Source organism: Triturus cristatus, chromosome 1_2 (genome assembly GCF_964204655.1).
Source record: "Triturus cristatus chromosome 1_2, aTriCri1.1, whole genome shotgun sequence".
Classification (NCBI taxonomy): Eukaryota; Metazoa; Chordata; class Amphibia; order Caudata; family Salamandridae; genus Triturus; species Triturus cristatus.
Genome location: NC_140580.1, coordinates 33316094 through 33335008, shown reverse-complemented (window position 1 = coordinate 33335008; position 18915 = coordinate 33316094). Strand labels below are relative to the sequence as shown.

Here is an 18915-nt window from a genome sequence, read left to right as displayed (position 1 = left end):
ACCCTCCCTGTCCAGGCACCCCTATCACACAGCTGACCCTCACACAGAGACACAGCTCGTCCTGTCCTCATATAATCTCAGTCAACTCTTCACACAGAAGCACTCTTCATAGCCTACGCTCACAGAAGCACACCCACCATAACCCTGCAGTCAAAAGGGCGCATCAGTCACTAGTGCACACATACTGACACATCTTTCATTCTGAGACAGACATGCCCCTCACACTGTACTTCCAACATACACTCTACACTCACACATGCACGCCTCACCATGCACTCACATAGGCACACCTAGTGCATATATACCACAATTAAATGCTGCAAGGGCAATGCAATGATGTACACGCTCAGAGCATTCAGTTCTAGTCTTTCACAAGAAGGCTGCAGGGCTATCTCTTGGCGCATCGGGCAGATGTATCAAACAGTTTTACCCATTCTGTGTCTATGGGAAAATGCGTTCGTACATCTGGCCCATATGGACTCTTGAAACTTACTTTCACTAACATCCTTCAGTTCCAACATCCTTCAGTTCCATACTCACACTCATCTTACTCACACCCTACAACACATGCATAACCACACTCGCAGCTTGTAGTTCTTGGTTGCCCAATATCACAGTGCGCCCAGGATAATCCTTTTTAGGCCCTCCAGCACTGGGCTCAGGTGTGCTGCTCCATGTTTACCTTGTAGCTGTTCTTGGTCATTCTCTTCATCACTTGCGGCTTGTGGAACACTGTTGCTGTGGGGCGCACAGCCCTGGGTCAGCCTATGAGTGGTGAACACCTGTCAGGGAACCTCAACCTTGGTGAAGACTAGGCCAAGTCGGTAGCAGATCTGCACATAAGCTACTTGGTGAGGGAGCGGCTGCTGTACTTCCGGAGTGGACGTGGACGGCTCTCAGTTTGGCTTCCAGCCCTGTTCTAGACTCTCTCCCTAGCCCATCCCCTCTCCTGTCCTCTCAGTGCCGCCACCGCAGCGCCGCTCCCAAGCCCCTATCCACGTCACTTGTACATCAACTCTCACTGGCTCCCACCAACTTTCAAAGCTCGCCAATTTACCCGCAGGCAGGGAGTTGGCGGGCTCCCAACATCAGCACGGTCTGAGACAAAACCCTTTGCCCGCATGGCAGTACCACCACCGGCTCCTGCCTAGGCCGGTCTCACAGTTCCACTGTAAGTGATGTCTCTGTGTGGTTATTGTCTTGAACCTGCCTCGGTTGGGTTTGTGAATCGGGATCCTCTATTAAAAAGTTTGAACTCCACCCAAAGTGACTCCTTGTATGGTCACTGAAGGAAATTACCTCACTGACCACCCCTTGCTCCACAGGAGCACCAAGGGCGGGGCTTGGACAGTAAGATTTCGAGCTTCAGATTTCCAAACAATCATGCAGATGCAAAATACATTATACAACAAGCTGGCTGCATGAGAGGGACTTAAGGGCAGTACAAAGGGAGACAAATGCAGAGTGATACAAGTAGAAAATAAGAGGAACACAATATTTTGTAAAATAGCCAACATTTTGAGGATTTTCAAAACAGAGAGGAGTGTGTGTTTTTGTCAGTGTGTGCATACAAAAATCCCAAGTGAAATCCGAGAGGCACCTCATCATACCCGACAAAGCACCTGCACCCCACTATTCATCAGAAAATACATTAGGGGGGTGTAACACCCCAAACACGCCCCTGAAGAGCACAGAGAATGTAGATTGCCTCCGCCCCGAGTAGTTTTATCTTAACTTCACGGGAAAGAAAGGTTTGCACACGCTGCTGCTTCATTACATTTGAATGCGGTGAAGGGAAACGCCCTGAGAGCCAATAGGATGGGTGCATTAGGGTTCTAGTCTCAGCAGTCTATTCACTAAGCAGGATAGAGCACCACACAATGGAACTAACACAGCTGCAGCCCAATGAATTATTACCATCCTTATAGAAACACATCAACATGCAGGCGCGGGCAGAGCCTCGCTTTCTCTACTGCTTTCTAATCCTCTTCTTTGGTCATTACATGAGCTCAGGCACCCAATATAGTAGATTATAGCCAGACCTAAAGACCAAATGTCAGAGAGGCATCCCCGCTTTCTTTCCATCAGGAAAGCATGTCTGCCCGTATAACCATGCTTCTGGGTGTCTCCTTTGCCATCCATTGACCTGCGCCAAGAAGGGGATTTAATTTGAAAAGAAACAAACACACTATTGAGCAATTTGCCCCACCTTGAATAAGACAAGGGCTTATTGAAATTTCTTTAATGACAAGCTTGCAAGTTTATGGCTGTTCAGAAAGATATGCAAACATTTTTGACCACACATTTCTCAAGAATATTACCAGCGCGTATCATTCTGTTTGTTGGTTGTAAAACAAAAGAAATGCCAGTGTACTAACAAGGAGCCCTACTGCTTGCACGTTCCCTGTAATAAGAAGGGCTTACCTTTGCCACTGCAGGAGCACAGAAGGTCATGGCTTCTATTGGTCTGTCCCTTTGGGCCTGCAGTAGGTGTACGGATTCCTGAATCGGAGGGCGAGGCTGGGGCTGTACACTCTCCAGGGCCTGGCTGTAGACTGGAGCCGGCGGGCAGACCCGCCCAACTCGAAGCTGCAGCCTGGGGTGTGGTAAGGGATGTCCCCGGGGATCCACTCTACTGGAAGCATGGCCGTCTACTCTGTCGAGCAGGGACAGGCCTGCCCACGAAGACTACAAGAGATGACATTCTGGAAACCTGCCACCAGCCAATTATGCAGTGGCAGCCAGGGACCCTAATCACCCGACACAAAGAGCTCTCTGATGAACGTGTATAGAAATGGAGCCAGGCAACCCTCAGAAGAGGCTCAGAAAACACTCTGCCCAGGTGCAGTGCACCATCACCAACCCCAAGACAGCCAACACAAGATCCTCAAAAGATAAACTAATTACCCGGAGGGGGATCAGCTGAGGGGACGACAGTAGGGCAGGGTGCAGCGACAGGTGACCAGGCGTCGCGGATTTGCCAGGGCAGTCTCGGGTTTTCACCATCTGCTGTGACAAATTAGACTTAACTCAGCGTGAGGGCAATTTGACATTTGTTCCCATCAGAATTAGGTAGCAGCCCCCAGCAGAAAGCAAAACCCATGACACGGTGTGCAAAAGTTGCGTTTAATCCCCTTAAGTACCCAACTGTCTGCTTTCTGTGTTAGTTGTTACAACAAACAAATGATGGACGGAATGCTGACAATGCATACATTCTCCCCCAGTCAAGAGATCTGGGTTAAATCCATCGTTCTTTTGCCCACTACACCACCCCAGTTTAGACATGGCCATATGCAAATCAGTCTTGACCCTGTGCCTCATGGGAACAGTCCAGCCCGAACTGCCAAGCCATGTCTTCCCTGGACCGGAATCAAGCATCCTAGGACCGGTTTCTGGCTATCAGCCGTCATCAGCCAGGATAGCTTGACTCCAGTGGCATAGTGAGCACGGGTCCCACGTCTGGGAATACCCATCCCACTTAGGGCGAAAAGCGTTACAACAAACAAATGATGGACGGAATGCTGACAATGCATACATTCTCCCCCAGTCAAGAGATCTGGGTTAAATCCATCGTTCTTTTGCCCACTACACCACCCCAGTTTAGACATGGCCATATGCAAATCAGTCTTGACCCTGTGCCTCATGGGAACAGTCCAGCCCGAACTGCCAAGCCATGTCTTCCCTGGACCGGAATCAAGCATCCTAGGACCGGTTTCTGGCTATCAGCCGTCATCAGCCAGGATAGCTTGACTCCAGTGGCATAGTGAGCACGGGTCCCACGTCTGGGAATACCCATCCCACTTAGGGCGAAAAGCGTTACAACAAACAAATGATGGACGGAATGCTGACAATGCATACATTCTCCCCCAGTCAAGAGATCTGGGTTAAATCCATCGTTCTTTTGCCCACTACACCACCCCAGTTTAGACATGGCCATATGCAAATCAGTCTTGACCCTGTGCCTCATGGGAACAGTCCAGCCCGAACTGCCAAGCCATGTCTTCCCTGGACCGGAATCAAGCATCCTAGGACCAGTTTCTGGCTATCAGCCGTCATCAGCCAGGATAGCTTGACTCCAGTGGCATAGTGAGCACGGGTCCCACGTCTGGGAATACCCATCCCACTTAGGGCGAAAAGCGTTACAACAAACAAATGATGGACGGAATGCTGACAATGCATACATTCTCCCCCAGTCAAGAGATCTGGGTTAAATCCATCGTTCTTTTGCCCACTACACCACCCCAGTTTAGACATGGCCATATGCAAATCAGTCTTGACCCTGTGCCTCTAACAGATCTCTTGACTGGGGGAGAATGTCTGCATTGTCAGCATTCCGTCCATCATTTGTTTGTTGTAATGCTTTTCGCCCTAAGTGGGATGGGTATGGGGTGGGAGGGGTATTCCCAGACGTGGGACCCGTGCTCACTACGCCACTGGAGTCAAGCTATCCTGGCTGATGACGGCTGATAGCCAGAAACCGGTCCTAGGATGCTTGATTCTGGTCCAGGGAAGACATGGCTTGGCAGTTCGGGCTGGACTGTTCCCATGAGGCACAGGGTCAAGACTGATTTGCATATGGCCATGTCTAAACTGGGGTGGCGTAGTGGGCAAAAGAACGATGGATTTAACCCAGATCTCTTGACTGGGGGAGAATGTCTGCATTGTCAGCATTCCGTCCATCATTTGTTTGTTGTAATGCTTTTCGCCCTAAGTGGGATGGGTATTCCCAGACGTGGGACCCGTGCTCACTACGCCACTGGAGTCAAGCTATCCTGGCTGATGACGGCTGATAGCCAGAAACCGGTCCTAGGATGCTTGATTCTGGTCCAGGGAAGACATGGCTTGGCAGTTCGGGCTGGACTGTTCCCATGAGGCACAGGGTCAAGACTGATTTGCATATGGCCATGTCTAAACTGGGGTGGCGTAGTGGGCAAAAGAACGATGGATTTAACCCAGATCTCTTGACTGGGGGAGAATGTCTGCATTGTCAGCATTCCGTCCATCATTTGTTTGTTGTAATGCTTCTGTGTTAGTTGCGCTGTAAATTAAGTCATTCTATGCCTCGCGCTCGATCAATGCAAAAGTGTAGTCCTACTTCTATGTTTGAGGAATGTTTTTCAAAATCTGATCAGCCTCAGCGATCAAAAAGAATCCAAAATAACTATGGTGTGCCTGGCTGTAGAGGTAGAATGGAGAAGTATCAGTGTAATGGCGAGGGAACACTCAGCGATACCACTCTGTGACGCTTATGTTTAACGAGAAACATAAGAGGATACAATAACTTTTGATCAGCGTTTATGTCTGTACTTTTCAAGCCAACCTATTACACCACCATGTAGGTCATAGCAAGAAAACTACAGCGACAATATGACTAAATAATACCCAGTAGAATATCGATAGTATAGCCGGCAAAGCTCAGAGGGGATATCAGATTGCAGCAAGAACTACTTGGTTATGGTTTTTCACTAGCCAGGGCCTTTAGCCCCAGAAGTAAAGTAGTGTCAACATCACACAGCTCCATTCAAAAAGACTATTGGCACTTTCTGCAACTCAACTTGTAGAGCAAAGTTTAGGTAAAGGCAAAGATATGATCTTTTATAAAGCTAATTATGGTTAATAAATAGTTAAATGGTTAATAAATAATTTGTTGCAAACTTGGGTCCAATTTTAATCAGTGCCAACAAGCACAAATAAGGCACAGAGGAACACATCCCCTTTGGGGCTGGATGGTTTCAGGGGATTGTCACACTAGTACAGAACAAGTCATCAATAGGGTCAAGTAGGCCCTGGGAGCTGGCAAATGCAGTAGCCATGTCGCAGTGATACTTTCCTACCGGTTCCTACCTGGTGCTTTCTTGCAGTTTCCTACCGCTCTGCCCAAGGTAAGAATAGGCGAGATCAACTTCTCTAAAGCTGCTGCACAAAGGAGGATCGATTAGGACTGAAGACTGACACATACTCTATGCCGGTGAAGTTCACAATACGCTAGGCTGTGGCCACATTGAGCCAAACAGCCGTAATGTATTTGTTTACTTATTTATAATTGCCGATAGCAAATGTATATCCAGGTGTTCAGTAACCAGCTGTTTCAAGGTCTTCAGAGATGTTAACACACCACAGGCTGAATGGATGGGAGGTAAGTAGCAAAGCTGTAAAAGGCCCTCAGAGCGGCATCAAACAGTAGTGCCACTCAATGATTGATGTCTGAGACATCCCTAGACTCATTCTCATCTCCAGCATCAGAACCTATCACTTCACAGGTCACCAAAATCCAGATTCAGAATATTAAAGTTTGTGGTTTTACAATCTACACATATGCCAATTACACTCAAATTATATTAGGCTTAATGGGTACTTCTACTACTACTGCAGCCTGATACAGCTTCGGTACTATGCTCACATCTGCTGTATGCCTCAGCCATCAGCGTCAATAACTGGATTACAACTTTAGTAATTCACCGCTATGAGGTAGCAACTATGGATTACAAAACATCATAAAGGAATTCCAGGCTGCTCTGGCTGGGCTCTCGGAATCTGTCAGAACAGAGCTGGAATGCAGGGAGCATAGCTGCTGGAGGGGAGGTTAGTGGAGGCACAGAGAGTGGTGGAGGTGAGGGCAGGAGGCCAGATATTTATTTTATTACATTTGGAACAGGGAAGAGAGGCCATGTTATGTATGTCTCCCTATTACACCTCTACAGCAGCTGAAAGCAGGGGTATATGATTTTGGGGGCTTACATACCATAGCATTATAGATGGGCAAAAAGTAAATTATAGGGATGTTTATCACCTCTGCGTTCTGAGCAGTGCTTAATTTGAACCAGTGTTAATAACAGTCCACCACATGGTGACACAGTCTGTCTAATTTTGAGATGAATACAACAATTGTGTTTAATAATTCAAAAGACATTAAAAATGAGAATTCAGACTATTCCCATAGCTTAGGGTGGCTGGGAATGGTCTGAAATGTCATACTGTAGGAGTGCGATGGCTAGTAGTTGTGCTGGTACTGTTATTGGCAGCTCTGGCAGGAGCAATGGGTTTTGCACGCTTCAGTGGCCTCCTGAGAAGGGCCCCGGCACTTACTTTTTTTATTAACAAATTAAGCACTGGTTCCGAGGGACATAATAGACAACTCTAGCTTATCTCTCGTTTTACCCTTTAATGATCACGGAGCATTCACCAGCACTTTTCGGGGCATCGATGTGCAGTGACATTCATTTATTAAACGAAGCCCCGAGTAAAAGGCCAGGCCACACAGATCTATTTACAGGTGTCACATTCACACTTTCCTTAGAAGAGTGTATGTCAGTGGGGGGACCAAGGCTGAGCATCTATGCTAATTCCGCCGGTGCGTAGTTGTGCATCTACTACCAGCAAGCACCACATGAATACAGCATGATGGGCGACCCTCTTTCACCGCGTGAGCCTCAACTGAGTACATGAAGCAGGTTGTTTCTAACATATTTATACAAGACCATCGTTTCGCTTATTACAAGCGATCTCAATTATGGCGTAAGGAAACTGAGGGAAAGTGATTTTTTCAAGGATACACAATGTGGCTTGGGGAAGAGTACAAGATAAAACTAACTGCAACGCAGTCTCGACTTTATGTAACTAGGACAGGCGCCTCTGCCGACCTGTCCGCGCGCAGCTTCGGGCGCTGAGCGGCCGCACCGCCACCAACTACTTCTACAGGTGCACCATGACCTGCAGGGGCGGGTCTTAGTATTTTTAACACAGATTCACTTCTTCCGGGATCGAGAGCCTTGATCAAATCCAAATAAGGATGAAACTGTGTCCTCATTTAGATGTTGAATCCGCTCTGAGGACGAGAAATAAAAGGAAGATGTCTGTGTAGACGCCGTGGAGGTTAGTTTGAACCATGCAGGCAAAACCATGTATTAAGTTTGTATATTTATTTTAGGGAGCATGCCACTGTTGCCTCTAAAAAAAAACTATCCCACTCCCAACGACACTCCCCACAGAAGCTCTGGTTTGCTTTTCTTCTCCATTTTCGGCTCTAAACGTATTTACTCATGAGCTTCTGAGAAGGTCACTTTTTCCAACCGTCCACAGCCGGAAATTTCTGATGCTAATAGACCAGCTGGAGCGGACTCAAGAGAGAGAGCGAGGGTGAAAGAGAGAGAGCGAGGGTGAGAGAGAGAGAGCGAGGGTGAGAGAGAGAGCGAGGGTGAGAGAGAGCGAGGGTGAGAGAGAGAGAGCGAGAGCGAGAGAAACGGAGGGAGAAAAAGAGAAACAGAAAGGCCCGCGTAAAATAAACATGTACACAATAGCTGGTGACACGACAGAAGGCATCACGTTATTGATGTGTTAGCATGATAATGCAAACCACATGTATAAGGAATGTGTACCTGGCCAAGAGTTAACCCCGTTAATGCATGCACACTGAATACAGTTCTTAAACCATTTAATTTTAGAAAATGCTCTTTTTCCAGGTTGGCCCTTTAACATTCTCATAACCCGGTTTTAAGGAAGTTTAACAAATGTAATTTATCTCTAACTGATCATGTGGTTCAATGTCTGGCCGAGAAAAGCATAAAGTGAATGATCAGTCAAACCCTGGGTTGCTTTTTTTTTTTTATACAAAAAAAACTTAGAGAGAAACCAACCTATTTTGCAAAACACATTTCAATACAATTTAAAAAAACTAAGTATGTTTTTTAGTGAGTGAACGATGACTGATGGGAACAATGGGTACGCGGGAAGTGCTTGGCAGCAGCCAAACTCCAATCAGCTGTACCCGTGGTTGTCTCTCTGGAGACCCTTCTAGGAGTACAAGTATAGAACCAGGCTGAAAGTACAAGAGCAGGTTTCAGTGCCAACTTTGTATCTCCCAAGCTTTGAATAGAATTTGTCTAAACTTATTTTAGCCCTTCTAGAAATTCCATTCGAAAACGTATGTGTTGGCAAATCAGAGTGTGTGTCAGCCAGAGCCGGTTGCTTGAGAGCTGTTACAGTCACTGTGAATGGGTGTACTTAATCAAGGCATTCTTCCAGTGAGGTGACAGGGTGGAGCTCAGAACAGTCATGAATTATCAAGCTGGAGGTGTCACGCTGGAGAGGTGGTCAAAGCAGGGGGTAGCCATACAAAATTAATATTAGCCTAGAAGCTCACCCTTATGAAGTGCAATGGAAGCCATACAACAACTCTGGAAATTTACAGTGCTACCAGACATTCTGTACAACATTCTACTATCTCGGTTAGATGGGGCTCTAGAAATACTTTAGTAAATAAATAAAGTTAAAGTCTGAAATTTAAGTTTAAGTCGGTGAATCAGAATCCCCCACCCTCCTCTCACCTCTAGTCCTCTTTGACATGTACCCTAAATCCATCTACTTTTTACCTCTACCACCACACTTTGGTACTGGGAAATCACAAGGGACAATGTAATGGATTTGGTGGTAATGGAGTAAGTGCGACTGCTGCCTCTTAAGAAAGGATTAATGCAATGGGGTTGTGTCAGTGACGAGATCCAATCCCTAGTTTCTAGCAATGCTCAAGCATTCACTAAATGAGAATCTAAAACAGACTCCATAACAGCTTAAAAATAGCATTGGAATAGCCAATAGGTCTCGCCTTTGGGACCTTATAAGCGTTTAGCCATGCAACAGTTGCATAACTAAATACTTATAAGGCCCCAAAAGCGAGACCTATTGGCTATGCCAAGCGGCCGCGAAAGTGAAAGTAATCGCGGTCAAGCGCGGCGCGCATGCCCGTGCACATGCACTGTAGCTCTAGGCTGGCCTGGTAGCACTTTTTGGAGCCCTCTCAATAAGTCTCGCCAGACCAGCGCATGCGCTGGATTAGGCGAGACTTAAACAGGAGCATGCCATGTAAATATGGCAATTCATTTACAAGTCAAGCCATTTTTGACCAATAACCCAAAAATCAAATACCCTCTACTAACTAAGATGCATTGGTCCCTCCTTCGCAGTTTTACCTCTTAGTTGAATGATATTCCAACAACCTGATAGTTGAATGGTCCTTCCCGTTAATAAAAGCTGTATTGAAGAAGGACTGCTCATGTGCCGCAGTTAACTTCTCTTAAGCCATTTCAACATTCTTTTAGATATGTATTCTGTTATATCCATCTTCTGATGTTTTGAAATTGCTTGCTCCTTTATGAAAAGGGTTTTTGCACCCTTGCTTAGGGTTACAACTGTGCTGCATAAATGAAATAATAAAAAGTTGTGCTACGAACTACAGCTGTCAGATTCTGTCTAGAGATAGAGAGGACAACCACACAGAAAAAGTAGTCATTAACTGAGGAGTAAAGGCCCTATTACAAGCAAAATATATAATAATGGCTGAAGAAAATGGAGACAAACCAGCCACATGCTGCTCAAAGAAGAATCAAATTGTATAATATAAATATGAAAGGAAACAGCAAATACTACTAGGTGATTGCAAATAGGATGAATGAGCAGCACACCGTATCAGTTTAGTGGACACAGACGCAGTGAATCCCTTCAGAAACCAGACAAAAAGAAAAAGAGGTTGCAAACCTTGATGTGGATGGAAATTTGTATGCAGATGTGTCCCTTCTATCTGTTGACCTTAACCACATGTGCTATGTACTTAGTCCGAGAATCTATATAATGTGTGAGAGCTAGATGTGTCTATTTACATGTATATGAGCATGTTGTGTGTGTGCGTGTGTGTGTGCTTAAAAACATGGACTCTGTAGAGGCATGTTGCCCATGAATAATTGTGTATTGGTGAAGCCTAAAAAAAAACCTTGACATTGTACAAATACCAAGATGACTAGCACCGTCTATGCCTGCTTTTGATAAGTTTCATTTTATAAATTCAGAAGTCATTCCAATGCCAGACCATAGTGACTGTAATATTAAAATCAAGTAGATTGCAAGAAGTAGAATTGTGAACTTTAAGATTGGATGAATTCCCAAAGCCATGATTGAGAAATTGAGTATAGCTTTTTCAAAGCATTCTATAGCAAGATGAGCTCGCTCATTGCATCTTTGCTGGTAGAAACTAAGGTATGTTTTCAGGCAACAATTTCAAAAGGTAGTCATTTACTATCTTTCTTTTATGTGCGCATCCAGAGCCTTACTTGGCCATAGATTGGGCTACGGAAAAGCTTGTTTTGATGCCAAAGTAGCTCTGGTCCCTACAGCCACTTCGCCCCATCCATTTAGAAAGATTTATTGCACAAAGACCCACTGTTTTGGCATTTAAAGTATGCACAGAGAATGGGTTGAGAATATAGAGACATAATTTAAAAGAGGAATGTCCAACAGAGATTCAGGAGAGCTGGATCCATTCCAGATTTTCAGGATATTCATTGAAGAAATTAATATACATTGGGGGCTATCTGCAAAGGTATGGTGATTTCCTGGAGGGAGATTTTCCTATGGTAAACTATAGGGAACTTTTATCCATATTTTACTATAAGGAGATATCTGCCCTGACTTCAGAGTCTCTGTATGGTAAAGTATAGGGGAAAATATTTTTTTTTTATTAAACTTGAAAAAATTAGTAAAACATTTTATGTTAAATATGAACATAAATGAATTAATCATATGTATTTAAAATGTAGGACACAAGAAACAAATGCTACATCATTAGTAACATTTTACATATAAAATTAGATTAATTTGAATATCGGATGGAATTAAAATATTTTTCCAAAGTTTATTTAAAAAAAAAAAACACCTAAAGTAACAAAAAATATTATTGTATTAATAATTATTAAAAGTGACTTACAGAATGAATAGAAGCTAATTTAATTATATTTTAATAATGTTAATTTATAAATTAATGTTACAATTTGTCAAGTAAAAATAGGGAATATTTTTTAACGTTGAATTATACTTATCGAACTATTTTCATTAATTTAACATTTGTTTCTGTGGGGGTCTATTTTAATCACTATCTCCATTATATTTAATGGGAGGGTGGGCACCAGCATTTGGTCATGTGTGGTGCTGGACCTACTCCAGCTCTGAGCTGGAGTACATTTACTACTGTTTGGGTCCTTTTTGGCAGGTCTCACTATACAAGTGCAGCTTGTAAATAGGAGCGGGATTGTTGTTTTGTGGGTGGGTTCATGGCTCTTCCTACACCCCTCCCTAAACCCCTCCTTATTCGTCCCTAACCCCTCCCTTAGTTCATCAGTATTTCTCATTTCCAGCCACTCCGCCGTCCCACCCACATTTACTACAAAAATGTACACCTACGTATGGAGAGACTCCACAATCGGAAGATAAGGCAGGCGGAGGGATAGGCCTCTGTACGTAGTGTGTGACTAGCATTTTGTAGTACATTTTCAGTACTAGAAAACCGACTATGAAGTAGATTCTAAATAGAACTCATGTACATAGTTTGCGGCTGTCTCGAAAATCTCGACTGGATCTAGCACTCCTGGGCCTAGCTTGTACACCTATAATTTAAAACAACAGGTATTTTTTTCTACATGTTGAAGCATCTTTTCACCGTTAGATTCTCAGAGTGCACGATCTGCTTAATCAACTTACTATGGAAACCATTTTAGGTAGGGTGACCAGACGTCCCCGTTTTCCCAGGACGGTCCCCGTTTTTGGGGAAATGTCTCCGCGTCCCGACACTTTTCTCCAAGTGACTCAAATGTCCCTGTTTTCAAACAGTGTCCCCGTTAAACACAGAAATGTCCCTGTTTTTCATTGTTCCGGTTGAGCATGCGCGCGCATGCTCTCTTTGCACTGTTTACGGCATGTGTCGTCGCTGAGGTGAGCGCTGTAGCAAGAAGGGAAATCCTTTGAAGAGAGACATTTTACACGCAGCGCCACCTACGTCATCGTGCCAGCCAAAGTTTCTTCTTTGGATAAAACAATATTTCTTCATCCTGTAGCTTGTATTCATAGCCATACAAACTTTTCAGTAGCCCTTATGCATACCGTGCAAGGATTAATGTATTGCTCATTGCATGTGTTATTCATAACCAATTGATGCATGCTTTGTGTTCTCCATATCAAAGCTATGACTTGACCTTTTGACTGACCTTTCAGATCACGGCAAACTGTTTAGCTGGAAAGGACTTAAAGGAGCAGGGTTAACGCCTGTGGAAGAGGCGAGCAGCGCTGCTCGAGCTTTTTGCTCAGGTCTTCACACTATTGCACTATGAGATGATACCAATGGCTAGAGTGCACTATACATACCCCAGTAAGGTAACATGACATCTCAGCAGTAACTACGCAAATGTGGGAGGACAGTGTGGTCGGCCAACCTTTGCCACCCTTAAGACCCTAAGGCAGTCATACCCGGAGAGAAGTGTTTTTTTTTTACATTGGTCCATGGCTGCCCTTTGGCAATTTATCATTCCGCAGTTTACCTCCCATGCTTTTCTGTCATGAGCAACAAACCAACATTGGTGAGTTGTACTTTATGTGGTGCTGACGCGCAGCTATAGAAACGAGCATTGATAAAGCCAGTAAATCTGGCGTTTGCTAGCCTGTGATGTTTTATTGATTTTTGGCAAATATATGCTATAGTCCTTAAAAGTGTAAATGTAATAAAAAGTACTAATGCTGCTGTGTGAAGGAGAGGGTTGCCAATAAAAGACCGCGGATTTGTTGTCTGTAATGCTTCATCTCGGTCTGTGGAGGTAGCTGTAATTGTAGTCCTTTTTCTATGTCTATGACAGCTGTCAAATAGTCCTACTTTTATGTCGATGGTTACTGCAAACCATAGTCCTACTTCTATGTCTATGACCTGTCCCCGTTTTTTGTTTTGAGAATCTGGTCACCCTAATTTTAGGTCGCGAGATTTTGTGGAAATTACACATATATGATGACAGCATTCTTACGTACATTATGCCTGATCACATTTTGCAATAGCTAATGAGCCCGTTTGAATGAGCACAGCAAATAAAATTACTCACAATTGTTAAGACACTTTTTTGTTCGGAATGCAGGAAGGAGAAAACAGAGAACACTTGGAAGTAAGACAAAACGCTGCAACGATCTACATAATACAAAATGTATTTTATGGTGTGGCTTGCCTCACTGGAGAAGGGCTTTTACTCCGCCCACATGTTGGGAGCCAGTCGTACATGTTTTGATTGGGCATAAGTTGTGTGCTTCCACAAAAAAAGTTTCTTGCCCTCCAAGCAACTGTAATCATTTTGTTTATTTATTCAGCTGCCTATACTTGAAATTTTAGGGGTGCACATATGACAATGAAATGCTACTGAAGTGTCTTAGATAACTATATAAATTAGTGTTGCTTCTCTCTAGCGGCAGCACACAATGGGGGGTGGGGGCTGTCAACCTACATAGATTTTTAGGTCTGTCATGACAGTTTAACTGTCACCTAACCATTTAATCTACCAATATTATTCTACACTTCCCCATTCCCATTTTATTTACTTGAAATGCTTCACAATACATGCCACATTCCTTTAAAAACGAGACCTATTGGCATTGCCAATGCTTGTTTCCAGGTAACCCATGTCATGCGTGAATGAAGTTTGCATTCCGGGCTTTGCAATTAAGCTTTAACTTTTGCATGTGTTTAGACGGAAGCATCTCAGCATGGTAGATAGATACTCTTGGGAAAAAAACAGTAATTACTAAAGGTGTCACACAAGACGTGAGACATCACGTCATACGCGACATCATCGCATATTTGCCTACACCTGTGCCCCACCAGTACATCATCCTTTGCTTTTAAAACCCACAGAGACTTGTGTCTTACAACTAACCGTACTTTGTTCACTGCTCTCTTGATGCTCACCACGTGAACCATCAGTACTCCTGTGAGGCGCATCAACAGGTGGTCCCCAGAAATGCAGCACCCAATCAACAGGGGTTCCCCTGAAATGCAGCACTTTATGTCCTGTTTATAACGCACCTTCGCCCGTGCCCTTGTGATGCACTTCCGTCTGTATGCCCTGCTGCTAGGGTTATGTTACAACTGTTGCGCATTGATTGATGCGTTTTCCTGCTGCATGGTTGTCTGCATCTTTATTGACAGTATGATAATGAAAATGAGTGCCCGTAGGTGCGATGCTTGTTATGCATAGAGCGATTTAAATGTGATTGCAACAATTTAAAATCCGCGCTTACAATTCTAACGGAGCATCACTATATTATTACTAGCCCGTAAAAGCCGCGAGATCGCATATTTGCTACTTTGGCAATCAAAAAAAGATTTTTAAAATACAGACGCCCTTTGTGCACGCAATACTATTGTAAACACGCGGTAAAATGTATAAAATAGCCCAAACCTAAGAATCAGGTTTACTATCTAAGAACCATCTTATCCTTGATGTCTGGCACGAACCGACGAAATCGCGATTACTTCACGTGCTTCATGACATATTAATCATAAACTATGAAGTTATGGCATTCATTCAGTTATGCAAAAATACGTAACCCTGTGGATTGCAATAATAAGCACACGATGAAACATCTTAAAAATGGTAAAACAAATTGCGGTGGTAGGGAGGAGCAGTGGTGGTACACCCCAGAGACAGCCCAACCTCTGGGGAGACTTCTGCTGCTTCGGGGACATCTCTCAGTTTAAGGGGCTGCCACGGCTGGGCTCAAGTCAGCCGAAAGACCCGTGGATGCATAGGATAAGAAGGGAGTTGTGTACTCACCACAGGAGAGCCCATGGTCGCTGCAGCAGGTCCGTCCACACTTGTAGCTGTTACGATTCTGACCAGCGACAGCAGGAACACACAACCTCCAGAGCACGTCAAACTAGGTAGTCTTGGAAATAGAAAGAGGACGTATACAATGTTGCGGCCATCTTAGAAGGCTGATTCCGTCAATTCTGGTTTTTATCATTTAAAGGAGAGGTCAAAACAGTTAGCAAATCAGTGCTTTAAATGGGAAAAAATAAGTGCAGGTACTCATTAAAATGAGCTAAAGGTGTAGTGAGGGGGCGGGGCTAGGGGCGGGGTTAAGGGCAAGACATGATGATACTTAACAACTTCTATATTAGTTGCAACACGTACCAAAACACGAGAAATGTGTTTATATAAACAAAGCAGGTTAAATATGTTAACATTTCCTTTTTTTGTAATAGTTGCACCTTCTTAATGTCATACTGTTAATTGCTGTTTGGCACAATCAGTGCTTTAAATGGGAATACATAAGTGCAGGTACTCATTAAAATGAGTTAGAGGTGTAGTGAGTGGGTGGGGCTAGGGGTGGGGCTAAGGGCAAGACATGATGATACTTCATGACTTCTATAATAGTTACAGCACATACCAAAACACATGATAAATGTGTTCATATAAACAAAGCAGGTTAACTCATTACACAAAATGAAAGAGACATGCGATAATATGTTAACATTTCCTTTTTTTGCAATAGTTGCACCTTCTTAATGCCATACTGTTAATTGCTGTTGTTTGGCACAATACTATATATTTTTTTAGCTGTGAGTAGGAAGAAACTGAAAATACCCCCACTTGGAACCAAAGCTCTTATGGCACCAAGCAAATGAAGCAAATCATCATGACCCTCCCCAGAAGATATCTCTTCCCTCTTCCATCGATCTATCCATTCATCCTTTCATCCTACCATTTACCTGCTGATGTCCACCATTTACCCTTTACATTCTGTCAATTCAGTTTTTTATCCATCATTCAGTTTTTCACCATTCCGTCTGTCCACCCTTCATATCCAAACCTATCCATCCATCCATCCATCCATCCATCCATCCACCCATCCATCCATCCATCCATTTTTAAACCTATCCATTCATCATTTCACTCATTCATCACTTTATCCACCCTTTCACTCATCCATCAATCCTTTCGCTCATCTATCCAACAACCCTTTCACTCCTTTATACCATCCACCCTTTCATTCCATCCACCCTTTCACTCAATCCCTCCTTTCACTCATCCATCATCCACCCATTCATCCATCCTCCCTCCCTTTCATTCATCCATCCAATCTTTCACTTATCCACCCATCATCTGCCCTTTTATCCAATCATCCACCCTCTTTCACCCACCCATCCATTCACTGATCCATCCATCCATCTATACATCCACCCTTGCTCACTCATCCATCCACTCATCCATCCACTCACTCACTCACCCACCAACCCTCCCTACTACGTTATTTATGAACCTTTGTCGCCGAGCAGACATGTACACACAAAGTTCCACCCATTTTCTTTAAAATACCTCCTGAGAGTGTCTTGATTCTCTCTCTCGCTTTTTTCTCACAAAAAACAGGCATACAAATGCAGGCAAACACACAAACATAAGCAGACACACAAAAGACTCCGGTATGTTAACATCCATGCTATACTCTTCTCCATGGCTTTTTTAATTGCCTCTGCCAGGGGACTGCCATGATTCCTGTGTTTGCACAAATGCAGAAGATAGTGTGAATGTGGTTGACAGCACAGGGCCTGAATGGACCCCATAGCTGCCAAGGTTTCAGATTGCTATGTGTGACATTTTCATATTTTCATTGTAATTATGAGTGACATTTAATCGACTATGAGTGACACTTTCTCGCTAGCAAAATTAAGCAATGAAGACGAGGGAATCATATCAATATCAGAAATGACACCCATTTGAGTATAGCTGCTAATGTTTCAGATTGCTTATGTGTGACATTTTCATAGATTCAGTGGATTTACGAGAGTCAGGCAACAACTAGATGTGTAGCAATTAGAGTGGCACTTTCTTTCGACCAAAATCATGGTATGAAGTCAATGGAAATAGACAAATATCAGAAATCACACTCATTTGAGCAACAAGGAAGTCAAACTCTGCAGCAGGTGCTTTTGAAGGTATTATTTAATTTCTAAAAAAATCAGCACCCTCCACCCCAACCTCAGCTTCAGGTGCGGCCAAACCACATGTAACAAAGGGATCTCTGTGACAAAAACAGCAACTCACTGAGCTATCCACATACTATACAGTACAATACAATATGCTTTTTTGAAGGAGGCATATTACCCCTCTACGCTACTTAATGGTGAGAGTGAAAACTGCCAGTAGAGAAAACCTTGACCTCTCTCCAGCGGGAACAATAATCACATGACTTATCTCTGACTTAGCAAGTCTAACTGTGCTGAGAAAATAAAGGGTGCTGCTTCGTTGTGTCCCTGTCAAGCAGGGATGTTAAACACTTTGCACTACTAATAAATCAGCAAAACTGCTAGTTTAGACAAAACGTAGCACATTTTCAGCACAGACAGACAACTCTAGTATGCCCATGTGCAAGGCCCTATGCCATGCTGAAGCCCCCTAATCATTTTCATAACAAACATTTTAAATGTCAGCAGCAGGAGATTATTAAATGAATATCTGACTTACCTAAATCTCTTTACAGATAGTCAACCCTCACACCTTCAGCCCTTGATGAGCAGTTAAGAGGTGCGTGTAGGTGGCTGTGAGGGAGCACTAGTCAAAAAGAAAGATCTCCCTGGACTCATTCTGAAGTCATCTGATGACTTCAGCTGAGCTATTCCTGTAAGTATCTGGGGAAGTCATCCCAAGCCATCCTGAAGTATGCCAATAGGAAGAAATATTTTAATGAGATGACTCTATAGAGTCATCACAAAAATTACTCTAGGATGGTGTTCAGATGACTTCCACTGGCAGGGAGGGATTGCCTTTTACAACTCCAGGAATACTAATTGACAACTTCAGGATGAGTGAGAATGAAAAATTTCCTAGCTATCGTAACGGAAAGTTTCAATTCTATTAAGGACTCGAAGGCGAGGATTATGCTTGAACTTTCTTTACTTTCAAGATAGCAGCCATTTCAAAGTCAACAAACAACAAGTGTTCCCAAGATGCATCGGGAAACACAGAAAACAACAGAGTGTCCACATCTAGACCGACTCCAGCTCTATGGTCCAACCACCGGTTCCCTGACGTGCAGGTAGTCCTCTTTCACTGTTTAGCCTCC

At 43.7% G+C, this 18915-nt stretch overlaps 3 protein-coding genes across 5 annotated transcripts in view; 1 reads left to right on the top strand and 2 right to left on the bottom strand.

The window, feature by feature from the left end:
- The window catches only part of CYB5R1 (cytochrome b5 reductase 1), a 151576-nt gene extending 135791 nt beyond the window's left edge, over positions 1–15785 (bottom strand). Inside the window, exon 1 of the mRNA XM_085600251.1 lies at positions 15627–15785. Coding sequence (XP_085456377.1) covers positions 15627–15641 — 15 coding nt within the window. The 5' untranslated portion in view covers positions 15642–15785. The remainder of the gene's footprint in view (positions 1–15626) is intronic.
- The window catches only part of LOC146866687 (uncharacterized), a 406500-nt gene that overhangs the window by 119551 nt on the left and 268034 nt on the right, over positions 1–18915 (top strand). The gene's annotated exons all lie outside the window — the stretch shown is intronic.
- Positions 15723–18915, bottom strand: part of LOC146866688 (uncharacterized) — a 243482-nt gene continuing 240289 nt past the window's right edge. The window contains exon 5 of the mRNA XM_085600264.1: positions 15723–15802. Within this exon, the coding sequence (XP_085456390.1) occupies positions 15730–15802 (73 nt within the window). The 3' untranslated portion in view covers positions 15723–15729. The remainder of the gene's footprint in view (positions 15803–18915) is intronic.